Genomic DNA, 15,073 nt, shown 5'->3' with positions numbered 1-15,073 from the left:
CCAATGAAATGGTTTTTATCTCCCAATAAAGTTTCAAGCCAATCAGGAGAAAATGATTTAAATCATTTCAAGGCCCCATATTTAGAGTTTGTACATCAGACCCCCCCCCCTCAGAGTACATGAGTTTAAGCGCCATGCCTTTCAGGGTGGAAAATTATTTCAGCCCTTGACAAGCCCTGTTTTGTGTCCCCTTAACCTGAGGAATTCAGGATCTAAGTTACAAACCAATCAGAACAAAATTCCCAGAAAGAAAATGCAATAACTTCCACTCAATGACTTACGACTATAAGCTTCAAGCTGAATATGGCCAAATAATTTTAGGCGTATTTCAGGGTCTCCTAACCCCCTCCTCCATCCCGACAAAATAAATGTTCCTATTGGCCTAGGAAACGATCTCAGAAACTTGCAAAGAAACTGTACAACCGAGATTAAACCGCCCCCCCACCCTCTTTTTCATAAAACTTATCTGTAAACAACTTGCATTTTGCATACTTTACGGTCATTATCTTAGGGACTGCGGAGGTCATATTATTCTTGGAGACATATTCATTTAGTCTTTCGACTATTCTGGAAAAGTGGGTTGTCTGTGACTTCTGAGAAAAGTCATGGGGGGTATGGATGGAGTAAAAAGAGCACAGGGGGGACTTGACACAATCAAATCCCTTTCAATCCTTGAAAAGGCCACACGAACTCTAAATGTTCAACCGAATGAGTCCCCTCCCAAGTTTCTACGACCACCCACCCCTTCCATACAAAGTGGTGAGCGGAAAAACGATAAAATTATTATCATACACGGGAGGCGCGTGGCCCTTCACTAAGGTAACGGTACAGCGTTGACACTGATTTAAATTACTTGAACTTACAAATCTTTGTATAAATTAAAACTTATGAGTTATAGGCAAAATTAAAACAATACTCACCTTGAACTGTTTTTTTTTTTTTCTCAATTCCTTAAATTCCACTAAATTTCATTTTAAACCAACATGTTTGCAACGTCACACACGCACGCAGAAGTGAGATCTGAATTAGGCATAACCTAACATAATGAGCAATGCAAACAGAAATACGGGAGAAAGATACTGCTTTAGAGTCCAAGCTCTAACAAACCCGTACAAAAGCACCTGTGTATTCCCTAATGAGAATAGACGAGATCAGTAATCAACTAGCCTATTTACTTAGGATAATTAATTTAAGGCGATAAATACTAAAATATTTCAATAGCAGCTCGTTGTCGAACGTTTGAAACAATTTTTTGAGGAACATGAACTCTATTTTTTTCATTATTTTGTTTCAGTGTGATTCGTTGCTTCAGGGTGATTTCAGTTTGTTTATTTCATATTAATGTTGTTCCTTTATATATATTATTAATAATGTTTCATTATTTTGTTTAAGTGTGATTAATAATTAATTATTTACTAATAACTATATTAATAATTAATATGATAACATTTTTGTTCCATTATATATATTATTAAATTGAAACAGCCTGTTAATTTGATTATTAATGGTTAATTAACATGTTATTTTGAAAAAGTCTTTGGTACTTTTCAGCAAGTGTTTAAAGACATTTTTCCAACCTTTTATACACTTGCTGTCACTTGATCAGTTTGCATTTTCTTGCAATGCTCAATGCTCAATTTCTTCCTTTTTTCCTGTTTCCTTCTTCAATCTCCATTTCTCTCTATCTCTATTTTTTTGAATTTTATGGGATGGATCACTTCTGTACGTTTTTTTTTAGATATTTTTCAGTATTATTCAGCATGTAAGTATTAAAACGGCTAAACATGGCAAATATATATTATAGCCAAATATGAGATCATACAAGGTATCTAGGTCCCATTTTACAAAGATGGGATCAAACCGACTACAGCCCCACAGGAAATTCAGTCATGTATCTTTTTCTTGATAAAAAATTTAAGACCGACTTTTTCCAGGCCTAAAAAAAGAAAAATAGACCCAAATCAAACAAAAAACATAGGCTTATAAAATAAGATTAAAAATTCTAAACTTAAAACAACCAAAAAGTACCTTTATTACAAGGAAGCTATCCCTGGCCCTACTACTACTACCCTACTACTGCAATTGGCTTCTACTAGCCACCTACTAAAATACAAATATATTGATACTATAATCTACTCATTCTGGCCAAATATATCTCCCTAGTTCAAGAATCAATATGCAAAGGTTTTCAGATATGACAAGTCTAGTAATCAAGTAAATATGTTTTTAAGTCCGTTTTAAATCATTAGTTCATTTTCTTTAACCAGTATTTACTTTTCTGTGTATTTCCTACTTTTTTGTGTGATAAAGGAACAAATAAAAATAAACAGAAATAACATCACCCAATAATCTGTTTAATAAATACCAATAACCAAATACCAAAATACCAATAAATACCATCACCCAATAACCCCTCTGTTTAAAAAATAAACAGAATAACATCACCCAATAAATAGTATATTTAATCTTTCGTCTTTTTGGCTATACGCTTTTTTCTGTCTTTACTCACCAGGAATTTTTCCACACAAACCATTTTCCCTACGAAGCTTTAACCAAAATACAGCCGTGTTTTCTTTTCTGTGTGTTTCCTACTTTTTTGTGTGATAAAGGAACAGAAACACATTAATACATAAACAGAATAACATCATTCAATAAATAGTCACTTGCGCTTGTTTCTGTCTTTACTCATCAGGACTCTTCCACACAAACCATTTTCCCTACGAAGCTCGCCCCAAATAGCCTACCTGGAAGTTTCTCCCTTAAAACTTTAAGGTCCTTATTACTTCCGTATCCTTGAAACAAACTTAACTGATAAATTCAACCTTGATCTTTCTGCATTTGTTTGTCTAAAAGTATTTACTCTCTTCTCCCCTCCCTCTTTCTCCCTTACTCACCCTGTTCTTTTCCATTCTTCTCTCTTTAAGTATTTTTGAAGACCACTATCCCTTTCCATGAAACTCCTATGCGGGACGGCCTAACCGGAATTTAAAAATGAAACATCAAGATTACATTTTGTCGGCCTTAAAACGAAGTTTCGAACCCGAAGATTTTACATCCGCTCTATCGGAACACATTTTTAATTTCCCAGATCATTTTATTATGTTCGAGAATGATTCTTTGGTTTCCAGGGACCAGGGCTTAAAGCAAATTTTCAGGGAAACAATTGAAATTAAGAAAATTTTATTCAAAAACATGGCTTTCAATATAGATGCGGGTGAGTTTGACTTAAATCAGATAAAATAAAATTAATTTCTCCCAATACGTTTGACCTCTAGCACACCAGATAATTCAAATCAAGCTAATGAACCGGAAACTGGGAAGTCAAGGTTGCAAGAGTTGCTTCCATAATTGCTTGAATAAATAAGAGCACTAAACAATATGTAATTACTCTGTGTTGTATAAATATCGTTGTTTTAATTGTAATAATTTAGTTTATCAGTTGATGACGATTACTGTTGAAGTAACCGAAATATCCAGAGATTTCATCATTGTTTTAACTGTCTAATAAAAGGATTTATCCCTATTTAAACAATTATTTATTCTTCTTCTTTTATTGTCCATAAAAATATACAGAGTAAACTTACATAAGAGTCTTTCCTCGTGTGTTCCTCTTGTCAAAAGAACAAGTCCACAGACCAGCTCTTTCCAGCCAATGCCTCGAGATGTTCCTCCATACAACGTGAAAATATGCTATAATTGAAAATGAACCCTGATTAGTAACACAGTAATGTAAAATATAGGTTACAATGCTCTGACATAAAGAAACATTTGATGGTAGACTGTTTAACAAATTTTCAGTTTGGTTGCCACTTCTGAGAAGATAACTATGAGGTTCAGACAAAAATGAGGCTTAAAGCAGTGAGACTCAGACTCAAAATCTCCTTTGTTTTTTTTCGAAAATTCTTCCCCCAGGCCACCCTTAGGGGGAAGAAAAAAATATAGTAACCTACCTGAAAGTTTTCTTACATTTTAGTCACAAATTACCATTTCATTAAAGGTTTTTTAATCTTAGGGTAAATAAATAAGTCAGTCTAGAAATCTTCAATACAGTAAATAAGAATAAATTATCAGTAGCAACAACATTCGTACCCGGACTAAACATTATGTTCAAGCTATTGAAAAGTATGTCTTGTTTCCATGGTAGGCAAACAGAAAGTTTTAGTGAGTGGGGGGGGGGGGTCTCCTTGTGTGACACGAGGACACTTTTATTTCATTTTATTCTGTATTTTATTTCATACTTAACTCTCATTAGTTTTGATTATTGATCATTTATTGCTCACCTATGCATCATCTCTAGCACCCATTTGGTAAATGGTATCTTTTTACCATTTACACCTGCTAATTTTTTTTATAGAAACAAAACTACACTATGCTAATGCTCTACCATACCATCAAGTGCTGAAGTGACCAAGCCAAGGACCAACAGGGGCGTAATTCACAAAATTTAAGGGGTGGGCAAAGTGTCAGTTTAAAAATCTAGGAGGAGCAATTTGCCGTTTTCCTGGTCTTTTTTTAGCAATAATACAAAAAAAGATTGCAATGAAAATATAAAAAAAAAATTATTTTCAAAATTTAAGAGGGACTATAAGATTGAGGGGGTAACTGCCCCTCCCACAGAATTGAAAAGCCTGTTGGTTAAGTAAATTAGCGGAACTGAATCATCATTAGTGTTATGACTGTATATGATGCTATAGTTACTTTTGTCTACAGAAACAAAATTGAGCACAGCTTCATTGCTAAGAAAATATATCCCATCTGTAGCTTCGTGAGTTGGGCTATATAGGCTATTCAACTTTAAAAAGCTATTTTTACGACTAACCAGTGAAATTATGATACTATAGTTACATTTTGTCTACAAAAACAAAATTGTGCACAGCTTCATTGTTAAATAAATATATCCCATCCATAGTTTGGTGAGTTGGGCTATAGGCTATTCAACTTTCAAAAGCTATTTTTACGACTAACCAGTGAGAGTAAAGGTTGGAGGCAGATTTTTCTGCGTGTGTAGCGGAAATGTAACCTATGCGATCAAGTTGCCCAAGTAGTACAATAGATTATATCAACTAATACAAGTTTAAGCCACATCTCTGGCTTCATTAGTTTGGCTTATTTTCCAGTGCAAATGTAAAAAGACAAACAAACACTTAATTTATATATTCGAGATTCAAGTTAAATGTTCCTTTATCAAAAATAACTATCATAGTTACAGCTAACATTACAGCTAAATATATGAATATATTTATACCAAGGGGAGTCAATTGGAAGGAGAAGGGTTCATATGCTCCACTCGAGTTTTTTCGCTCCCTCCCAAGATTTCGAAAAAACATTCTTTTTAGAATATTTCCATTGAAAACTGTTTTTAGTACTTTTACAGAAAATACAAAAGGTTTCCCAACCTTAGATTTTGAGAAATGTACTCCCTCTCCTAACCCCCCACGCCCTAGATTTTGGGGAATTGACACCACTGAGTATACTGTATATATAAAGTTAAAACAATTACCTCAGCTAGGGCGCATGGGACATTTTCTCCAAGGATGTCTCTGATGAAGGCACACTTTGAAAGGACTCCAGTGTTGCCAGATAGCCTCCGAAATGCTTCCTTTATTCTAGAAACTTCACTATCATTCACTAAAAACAAAATTAATAACTCATCAAATAATCAAGAAGCAATAGTTTAAATTTTTAATATATGGGTGGTGGAGGAAGGATGCATAATTTACCCCAAACCAGGATCTAGTTTGTCCTTTGTTTGCTGTGAGGCCCTTTTTGGTGCTTTCATAGATTTTTTTTAAAGGGCAAATTTCCTTCCCCCCCCTCCCAAGATTCTGAAAAATGCATTTCCCTCTACCCCTTCTTAAATTTTCGTGAAACAAAGGTAAAAATCTTTCGTTCGTTGTGATTCTGAATAATTAGTGAGCTCAAAAACCTTATCCCCCTTATACACTTTGATTTGAGCCCCCTCCTCCCCTCATGAGAAATAATTCCCATGAAATTTTGAGCATGCAAAAATTCATAGTGATAGAAGATTACTGCTGAAAATTGTCAATGGTTGGGTTTGGGAAGTGGGAGGAAAAGATTTGTACCCCACAAATCAAATATCTGAGAAACTCTAGATTTTTTTTTTATTCTCAAGAAGGAGTGAGCCCAAAGGCCTCCTTTACCTAACATCCTGTTATGTTAGGCCCCTATGAAAAATGATTCCTATGAAATTTTGTGTCACAAAATTCACACTGATAGTAGATTGTTGCAACAAAAATTGAATTGCACAATGATTTCATAATATAAATGGCTTTAAAAAAAATCAACGTACTTTCAAAGAAAACTTACAAGACAAAATAAAAGGCATTCTTACTTTTATCAGTTTTGTCCAAAAGGCAATGAAAAGGTTTCTATTCCTTCTGAGGCAGAGGGATCCCTCCAATTCCTTTTTATGGTATAATATACTAGCTTGTAAAGAATTAATAAAGGTAAAGTGGGAAAAGATAATAACAACCTGCAGTTGCCTAATTGCATCTTTGTTGCAGCCAAAATTAAATCAAACAAATTTAAAATGTGGGTCACAACTAATTAGGTAGTATAAAAAGTAGGCTATTTGGCAAAAGCCATGTGGCAAGACAAGTCACGCAATGGAAATAAAAGTTGTCAGTTCCATCTATCCAAAGAAACGCTAAGCTGGCTTATAAGACTCAATAGACAAAATCATCACAATTATCAACTGACAAAGCAAATTATTTGAAAATTAACCATACTTTTCATAAGCAGCGCACTAGCGCTGCCTAAGTAAAGAACGATGTGGGCACAATGTGTTTTTTTTGGTTCTTTATACCCGGGCACTTCGTATCGAAGGAGTTGTCGTAGAAACTTCAAAAAGGGCTCACTCGATTGGAAATTGGAGTGAATAGTGCCTTTTTAAATAGTCGTAAGTGTGTGGAGAGGAAGGAGCCCCCTCCTCACACCCTTCAGTCCCCAAGACATCTTCTCTCACAATTTTGATATGACTTAACTTTCAAGCTTGCAGTATATCCGGATAGTTAATGTGTTTTTTATGAGGACAATCCACCACAATCCATGAAGCCCGAGCTTTTATTCATGCCCTGGGGGCATGTTTGGTTTTTACAGAAGGCGTTGTCGTAGAAACGTCAAAACAGGATCATTCGATTGGAAATTCAAACGGCTAGCGCCCTTTTTAATAGTCGAATGTGATTGAAGGACAAATAGCCCCCCCCCCACGCCCATCATTCCCCCAAATCTATCCCATCAAAGTGTTGAGATAACCATTTTGTTCAGCGTAGTTGATTTCCAGATAAAAAATATGTTTTTGAGGAGGACACTCCTCCCAACCCTCAGGGCAAGGGTTTTAAGTTATGCCCTAGGGGCATATAAGGTTTTTATAGAAAGCGTTGTCATAGAAACTTCAAAACAGGCTCATTCAATCGGAAATTCAAATGGCTAGTGCCCTTTTTAACAGTCGAAAGTGATTGGAGGGCAACTAGCCCCCCCCCACGCCCCCAGGGGCATATAAAGTTTTTATAGAACGCGTTGTCGTAGAAACTTTAAAAAGGGCTCATTTGATTAGAAATTGAAATGGCTTGTGCCCTTTTTAATAGTCGAAAGTAATTGGAAGGCAACTAACACCCATTCCACGCCCACCATTTCCCCAAACACATCCAATCAAAATTTTGAGATAGCCATTTTGTTCCACGCAGTTAAAGTCCAGGAAATTATACCTTTGAGGAGGACACTCCCCCCACAGTCTTCAGAGCAAGGGTTATAAGTTATGCCCTGGGGGCATATAAGTTTTTATTGAAATCTTTGTCGTAGAAACTTGAAAAAGGGCTCATTCCATTGGAAATTCAAAGATCTAGTGCCCTTTTTAATAGTCGAAAGTGATTTGAGGGCAACTAACCCCCCTGTCTCGCCCACCTTTTCCCCAAACACATCCAACCAAAATTTTTAGAAAGCCATTTTATTCAGTGTTTTGGATTTCTAGATAGAAATTATGTTTTTGAGGAGGACACTCCCCCACAGCAATCAGGGCAAGGGTTGTAAGTTGAAAGTTGTTGTAGAAATTTCAAAAGGGGCTCATTTGATTGGAAATTGAAATTGCCCTTTTTAATAGTCGAAAGTGAGCGGATAGTAATTAACCCCCCTCTCACGCCCTCCATTTCCCCAACACATTCAATCAAAGCTTAGAGATAGCCATTTTGTTCAACGTAGTTGAAAGTTCTGGAAATTATGTATTTAAGGATGACAAACCCCGAGGGTCCCCAGGGCAAAGGTTGTAAGTTATGCCCAGGGGGCATATAAGGTTTTTAATGATAGAGTTGTCGTAAAAACTTCAAAACGGGCTCATTCAATTGGAAATTGAGAGAAATAGTGCCCTTTTTAATAGTTAAAGTGATTGGACGGTAACTAACCCCTCTCTCACGCCCACCATTCCCCCAAACACATCCAATCAAAATTTTCAGATAGCCATTTTGTTCAACGCATTAGAAAGTTCTCGAAATCAGCTCTTTGAGGATGGCAATCCCCCCCACCCACCCAGCCCCCAGGGCGCGGGTTGTAAGTTATCCCCGAGGGACATACAAGGTTTTTATTGAAAGTGTTGTTATAGAAACTTCAAAAAGGCTCATTCGGTTGGAATTCGAAAGGCCTAGTGCCTTTTTTAATAGTTGAAAGTGATTGGAGAAAGACTAACGCCCCTCTCACGCCCACCATTTTCCCAGACACATCCAATCAAAATTTTGAGATGGCGATTTTGTGTAAAGTAGTTGAAAGTTCTGGAAATTAGGTCTTAGAGGATGACAACCACCATCACAGCCCTTAGGGTAAGAGTTGTAATTTATGCCCTGGGGCCATATAAGGTGTTTATAGGAAGTGTTGTCGTAGAAACTCGAAAGAGACTCAATCGAATGGAATTCGAAAGGCCCAGAGCCCTTTTTAATAGTCGTAAGTGATTGGAAGATTTGAAATTTTTATAGTAAAGATCGATGTGGGTATAATTTATTATTTTTTTGTTGTTGTTGTTGTTGTTTAGACCAGGGCACTATTTATCAAAGGAGTTTTTTTAGGAACTCCAAAAATGGCTCATTTGATTGAAAATAGAAAGGGATGATATTCTATCTAATAATTAGAAGTAATTAGAGTGCAACTAATCCCCCTCCCAAGCCTCTCTATCTAATTGACTTTATGTTTAGATAATAAATGCTTCCATAAGATTAAATCAAAATGTACTGTGTTAATGCTAATTCCCAATAAGGCATCTCAGTAGTATCCCAAGAATGACTGAGGGTATTATGTTCAAACTTTTGGGGCTGCTTCTGCTCTTAAAAATTAACCAAATCAAAATAGCGTAAGTGTATCCAAGCTATCAAAGAAAGTAAACAGATTTTTTTGCGAATGGTTTTCCATTTCAGGTCAACTAGAGGAGGTATGAAACTAGATTAAACACTACTGTCGAGATTTTTAAGCGGGTGTATGTTGTTAAAAATTTCTGAAAATTTTTCTCCAGCATACAAATAGCAGGGCATACTATAAATTCTTAAAAAAAACGAAAAGATTCAAAGTATTATTTTCTTTTTCTCTGAAAAGACTATTGTCAATATAAAACGAACGGAAATTAATTAAAAAAAACTATTTCCACAAAATAAGTTTTTCAAAGAAAAGTAAAGAACTCCATTAAACAAAAACTGATCAAAAATAAAATCAAATAATCTACCAAGCGTGAAACTACCACAAATCAGCATCGATAAATAAATGAAACCCAAAACGAGCAGAAATTGCAATAAAATAACCGAGTCAAAATCAAAACGAGCAGAAATTAACATAAGTTGGGCTCAAAACCCCTATGCCTTCACAAGGCCAGAACATAATTTGCACTTTACTGAAAAAAATACAAATGAATGTGCATTGTCAGTTTAATATACATTTACTGATATTTAGTAATCAAAATCTTAATATTATTTGATTTATAAAAGTTATAAAAGTAAAAACATTTATATTTTTTCAGTAAAGTGCAAATTATGTTCTGGCCTTGGGAAGACATAGGGATTTTGAGCCCAACTTATGTTAATTTCTGCTCGTTTCGAGTTTGACTCGGTTATTTATGTAATTTCTGCTCGTTTTGGGTTTCATTTATTTATCGATGCTGATTTGTGATAGTTTCACGTTTGGTAGATTATTTAATTTTATTTTTGATCAGTTTTTGTTTAATGGAGTTCTTTACTTTTCTTTGAAAAACTTATTTTGTGGAAAAAGTTTTTTTTAAATTAATTATTGTCAAAATCAACTTTTAACAATAAACTAGAGTTATTAATTGGGTCTCAGTTATGATTTTACAAATTTTTCAAGAATACTTTTCATTTCTTGAAGTAACTGAACACAAAATAAAGAAAAAAGTCAAAATCTTAAGTTTAATTAAAGTCACAAGCATAATAGTCTGAATTTAGCACCAAAAACTAGTACCCAGAGACACTTTCCACAAGCAGCATGGAACCCCTACTGCTACTACTAACAACTTACTGCAGCACTAAGCCACCTGAGGCCAACCCAGCTACACATGCTCCTCATCTGTCCCCAAAGAATACACTCCCAAAGAAGTTCCAAATTCCCTTAAATTCTTCCTTACAACCTTGACCTCCTTCCTTGCTCCAATTCAGGGACTACCTGCTTTTCATTTGGCCCTATATGCCTGGCAAAAAATTAAGATATTTGGTTTTCCCAGTAGAGTCAATTTTTGTCTTATGTGAATAATCATCCTCTAATCATTAAAAACAGATGCAGCAGAATTCGTTAATCAGCATGAAAGTAATTCCCTGTAGTTTGCAGAGAAGTATCTAAGAAATTTTGAACTTGAAAATGGAACTAAACTTCAAAATTCCATGGAAGACAGAGTGGGATGCAATTGAGTCAATGGCTCCCCATCATGACTAACCAGCAACTCTACAGGATTTTCTTTTCCTTATTTTGCTAGACAATGTGATTTAAGGTAATGTAAGGTTGAAAATGTATTGATTGGAAAAATTAGATACTTCAAAGTGAATGAGCTTGTTGAACAAGACCTAAACCCAAGCTAAATTTAACTTCAGGAATAATTTATAAATTATACAAAAGGTATTCCTCAACCAGCTTGGAATGGTAATCCATTAAAAATCCATGGATTATGTTTGTGGCATGTAAATAATGTAATGAGTGGATGGGGATGTTCTTCAGAAAATTAAATCAGTAGAAAGTTCTAAAGTTACAAGAGCACTTCTCATTTCATTATCAATTTAATTGTTTCTTGTCAAGGTTGTAGAAAGCATTCAAGTTGGTGAAAATACCCCCTTCTCCCCTGTTATATCAGCAAAAGGAAGACCATTTTTAGCAAGGCGAAACCAGTTAAGACTTCCTTCATATTCAAGTATGTCTGACCAGCAACTCAATAGACATGCACTTATAGAATTTGTGACTGACATAGTTAACAGAAGTAAAACAAGATCCAGATAAATAAAAATGCATAAAACATGACAAATAAACGTATCATATAAGATAAATAAGAGTTAGATGACTTTTTCAGCTTTAAGTGACTCACTCTCCTAACCAGTTTTTGTTTACTATTGTTACTATGAAAGAGTACATGAAACCTATGAGTTAAAACTGGTACTAGTGTTCAGTCAACAACGTCATTTAGCATCTGGCAATTTTTTAGACCCTAAACAGCTGTATAGGCTACTTGTCTCTTCAGGTATTTTAAAATTTTAAGAAAGACAAAGATAACATTATTCTGTCACTGGTAGGCCTATCAGCTTAAGAAAAGGAAGCCTGCTTAAGCTACTAAAATTTTTCCAATCTAACCTAGGCCTACTTTGGATACATTGAATTTTGGATTAAAATTATTCTTGAAATAAAAATGTCTGATATTAATAAGGATGCAAAAGAATAAAAGAACAAAAAATAATAAATAAAGAATAAAAGAATTAAATAAGGCTTAAAAAACGTTTAGTCATTATTTTCTATTTAGTCTAATATTCCAATGCTGACACATGATTTTAGAAGATTTAATTTAGTTAATTGTAGTGAAAACTCATATGATATTTTTGCTGGGATGCAAGACAAGCAAATGCACCAAAATCTACATTAAATAAATCTCAAATATGAATCTAAATAAATCTTGTTTCTCTTTCTACTACCTACATTTGAGCATAATTGTATCTATTACTAATTTATTCAACATGAATTATATTATCTAGTCAATGTGAAGAGCATAAATAAACAACAAACGAAACGAACTACCTGTCCAGGAATGAAATACAATGTCTTTGGAACATAATAGAGACAAAATTTATTTTTCTGGGAAAGTTGTGGAGAATGTGTATCCACATTGTCAATAGGGTGTATATTATTAAAAATTGCTGAAACATTTTGTCAAACATCTGAATAGTAAGCCAAAGTCATGGATTCTAACAGAGAAAAGCCAAAAGTATTAAAAATATTTTTTTCTTAACCAATGAAAAAGACTATGTCAATAAGAAGCAAACTAAAATTAATTAAAAAAAAAAATTCCACAAAAGAAGTTTTTCAAATGAAAGTAAAGAGCTGAATTAAACCACAGACAAGCAGAAATGGAGTAGTATTATTTTTCAAGTTTAAAACTATGGTGCCACAAGTTGCAATAAATAAATAAATTAAACCCAAATCAAAGAGAAAATAAATGAATAACCAAGTCAAACTCAAAACAGGCAGAGAATAAGAGGAGTTGAGCTGAGTACATCCATACCTTCTAAAGATCACAATATAATTTGCACTTGACTGAAAACAATCCTTTTTTTTCTTTTTAGTGTTTTTATTTCTCATAATATTGACAAAATAACAAAAAATCACCATCATAACCAAGATTACTGAAAAAACAGAATGTGCATTGATGGTTTAATACATTTGCTGGTATTCAGTCATGAAAGTCTTTATAATTTTAGATTTATTAAGTTAAAAAAAGTAGTTAATGTATTTTGCTTTCAGTAAAGTGCAAATTACATGCACTTTTTCAATATTACATGCACAAATTTCAATATTGTGCAGAAATTACATGCACATATTACATGGGAGGTGTCAGCCTCACTCTTCTTAGTTTCTGCTTGTTTTGAGTTTGACTTGGCTATTTATTTAATTTCTATTTGTTCTGGATTTCATTTATTTATGTGATTTGTGTAAGTTATACATTTAAATAAATGTGACTTTATTTCTGCTTGTCTTTAGTTTAATGTTGCTCTTTATTTTTCTTTGCAAAAGGTTCTTTTGTGGGAAATATTTTTTTAGAATGGATTTCTGCTTGTTTTTAATTTACATAGACTTTTTCATTGGCTAAGAAACAAGTACTGTATTTTAAATGTTTTTGGTTTTTCTCCATGAGAATCCAGGTTTTGGCTTACTATTCATATGCTGTGCAAAATTTTCTAAAAATTACAAACAATATATACCCTTTTGACAACCTGGATACACATTTTCCACATCTTTCTCTAAAAAATAAATTTTGTCTTGTATCTATGCTATTTGACAACCTGGATGCATTTACCCCTTTTGATTTAGTAGTAAGAGCAGAGTAATAATAGGAGCAATCCTGAAATTTTTAACTTCATATCCCCAGATATTCTTGAGATATCTGATTGACAACCAACATGCACATAGTGCCTTTTGATTTACTTTTAAATACAGATGAACCTTCCCTGAAAGTTCCTACTTTATTCCAGCCCAAAGATATCCTGCCTAGATATCTTGACAACCTGCATGTACTTTAACTATTTTGACTTAGTTCAATAGTAGCAATATTTGTAGCCCTGGAATTTTCAGCCTACTATTCTAAGGCATTGATTGGAAATTGCTAACACATCTTTTTGATAACCCATATAGACATAGTGTGTTTTAATCCAGCTCAAAACCACCCTCACCATTCCCTGAAAGTTTTACCAATATCCTTAGCATTTGCACTTGTAGTTGTCATAGTATCAGAAGTAATAGCTGGAGCATTGAGAAAAGTATTAGTTGTAGTAGTATTAATATTAGACTACTTATGTTGTGGCTTTTTAGTCTAGTTAACATCCCTCTAAACATCCCCTGTAACTTTCACCCTTATACCCTTAGCTTTAGTAGTAGCAATTGTAATAATAGCAATAAAATTAGCAGTACTAGTATGCAAATATGGCCTTTAGGTTAGTTCAACATTGTCACAAAACATGCCCAGTAAGTTTTAACTTAATAGTCCAATCCATTTCTAAGATATTGCTGATATGCTCTTTTAATGACCTTCTTAAATATGATGAGTATTACTTTAATTCCAGTTCCCCCTCAATATTCCCTGCAATTTTCAACTTGATACTCTTAGCCTTAGTAGCTTCAAATACTCTAGGCCAGTGGTTCTAAAACTTATTTAGACACTGTAGCCCTTTTTACCCACAATACATTTTAGGCACCCCTCATCAGTTACTGGTACTAAGTAAACTATAGCTAAAATATAAATAAAATTACCAGTTTTTACAGTTAAAGGGTTGTTTTATTTTTTGTTGGCCAGTCATGTACCCCATAAGAATTGCTGTGTACCCTCAAGGGGTACATGTACCACGGTTTGAGAATCACTGCTCTAGGCTGCTCCTAAGATATTGCTTATATGCCCTTTTGACACCAGTATAACATTCTGCATTTATAGTGCGTCTTGATACAATTCAACATCCAGTCAACATTCCATGAAAGTTTCATCTTATCACCATTAGCAGAAGTAGTGGCAGTAATCATAAGGACAGTACTAATAGTATGCACATAGAGCCTTTTGGTTAAATTAACATTACCTGAAAGTTTCAACTTGATACTCTAACTCTAAGCTGTTGCAGAGATATTGCTGATATTCTCTTTTGACAACTTACATGCATATACTGTTTTGATTTAATCCAACATCCCACTAAATATTCCCTAAAGGCTTCACCTTAATACCCTTAGCCTCAGTAGTAGTAATATCTGTATTAGTCATAGAATTGGAAGCAGTTACCTATGCACATAGCACCTTTTGTTGTTTTTGTTTTTCAACATCCCTCTCAACATACCCTGA

At 34.2% G+C, this 15,073-nt stretch overlaps 1 protein-coding gene across 2 annotated transcripts in view; it reads right to left on the bottom strand.

Moving 5' to 3' along the window:
- The window catches only part of Usp32 (Ubiquitin specific protease 32), a 216,072-nt gene that overhangs the window by 192,334 nt on the left and 8,665 nt on the right, over positions 1 to 15,073 (bottom strand). For both annotated transcript variants that reach the window (XM_089095543.1, XM_089095544.1), the window contains exons 2-3: positions 5,501 to 5,628; positions 3,585 to 3,690 (exon numbers count right to left, since the gene is read on the bottom strand). In XM_089095543.1, the coding sequence (XP_088951669.1) occupies positions 3,585 to 3,690; positions 5,501 to 5,628 (234 nt within the window). The remainder of the gene's footprint in view (positions 1 to 3,584; positions 3,691 to 5,500; positions 5,629 to 15,073) is intronic.

The sequence above is a fragment of the Artemia sp. Qi Xiang Cuo genome, chromosome 10, assembly GCF_049724085.1.
Source record: "Artemia sp. Qi Xiang Cuo chromosome 10, ASM4972408v1, whole genome shotgun sequence".
Classification (NCBI taxonomy): Eukaryota; Metazoa; Arthropoda; class Branchiopoda; order Anostraca; family Artemiidae; genus Artemia; species Artemia sp. Qi Xiang Cuo.
This window is presented reverse-complemented; position numbering and strand designations above follow the sequence as displayed.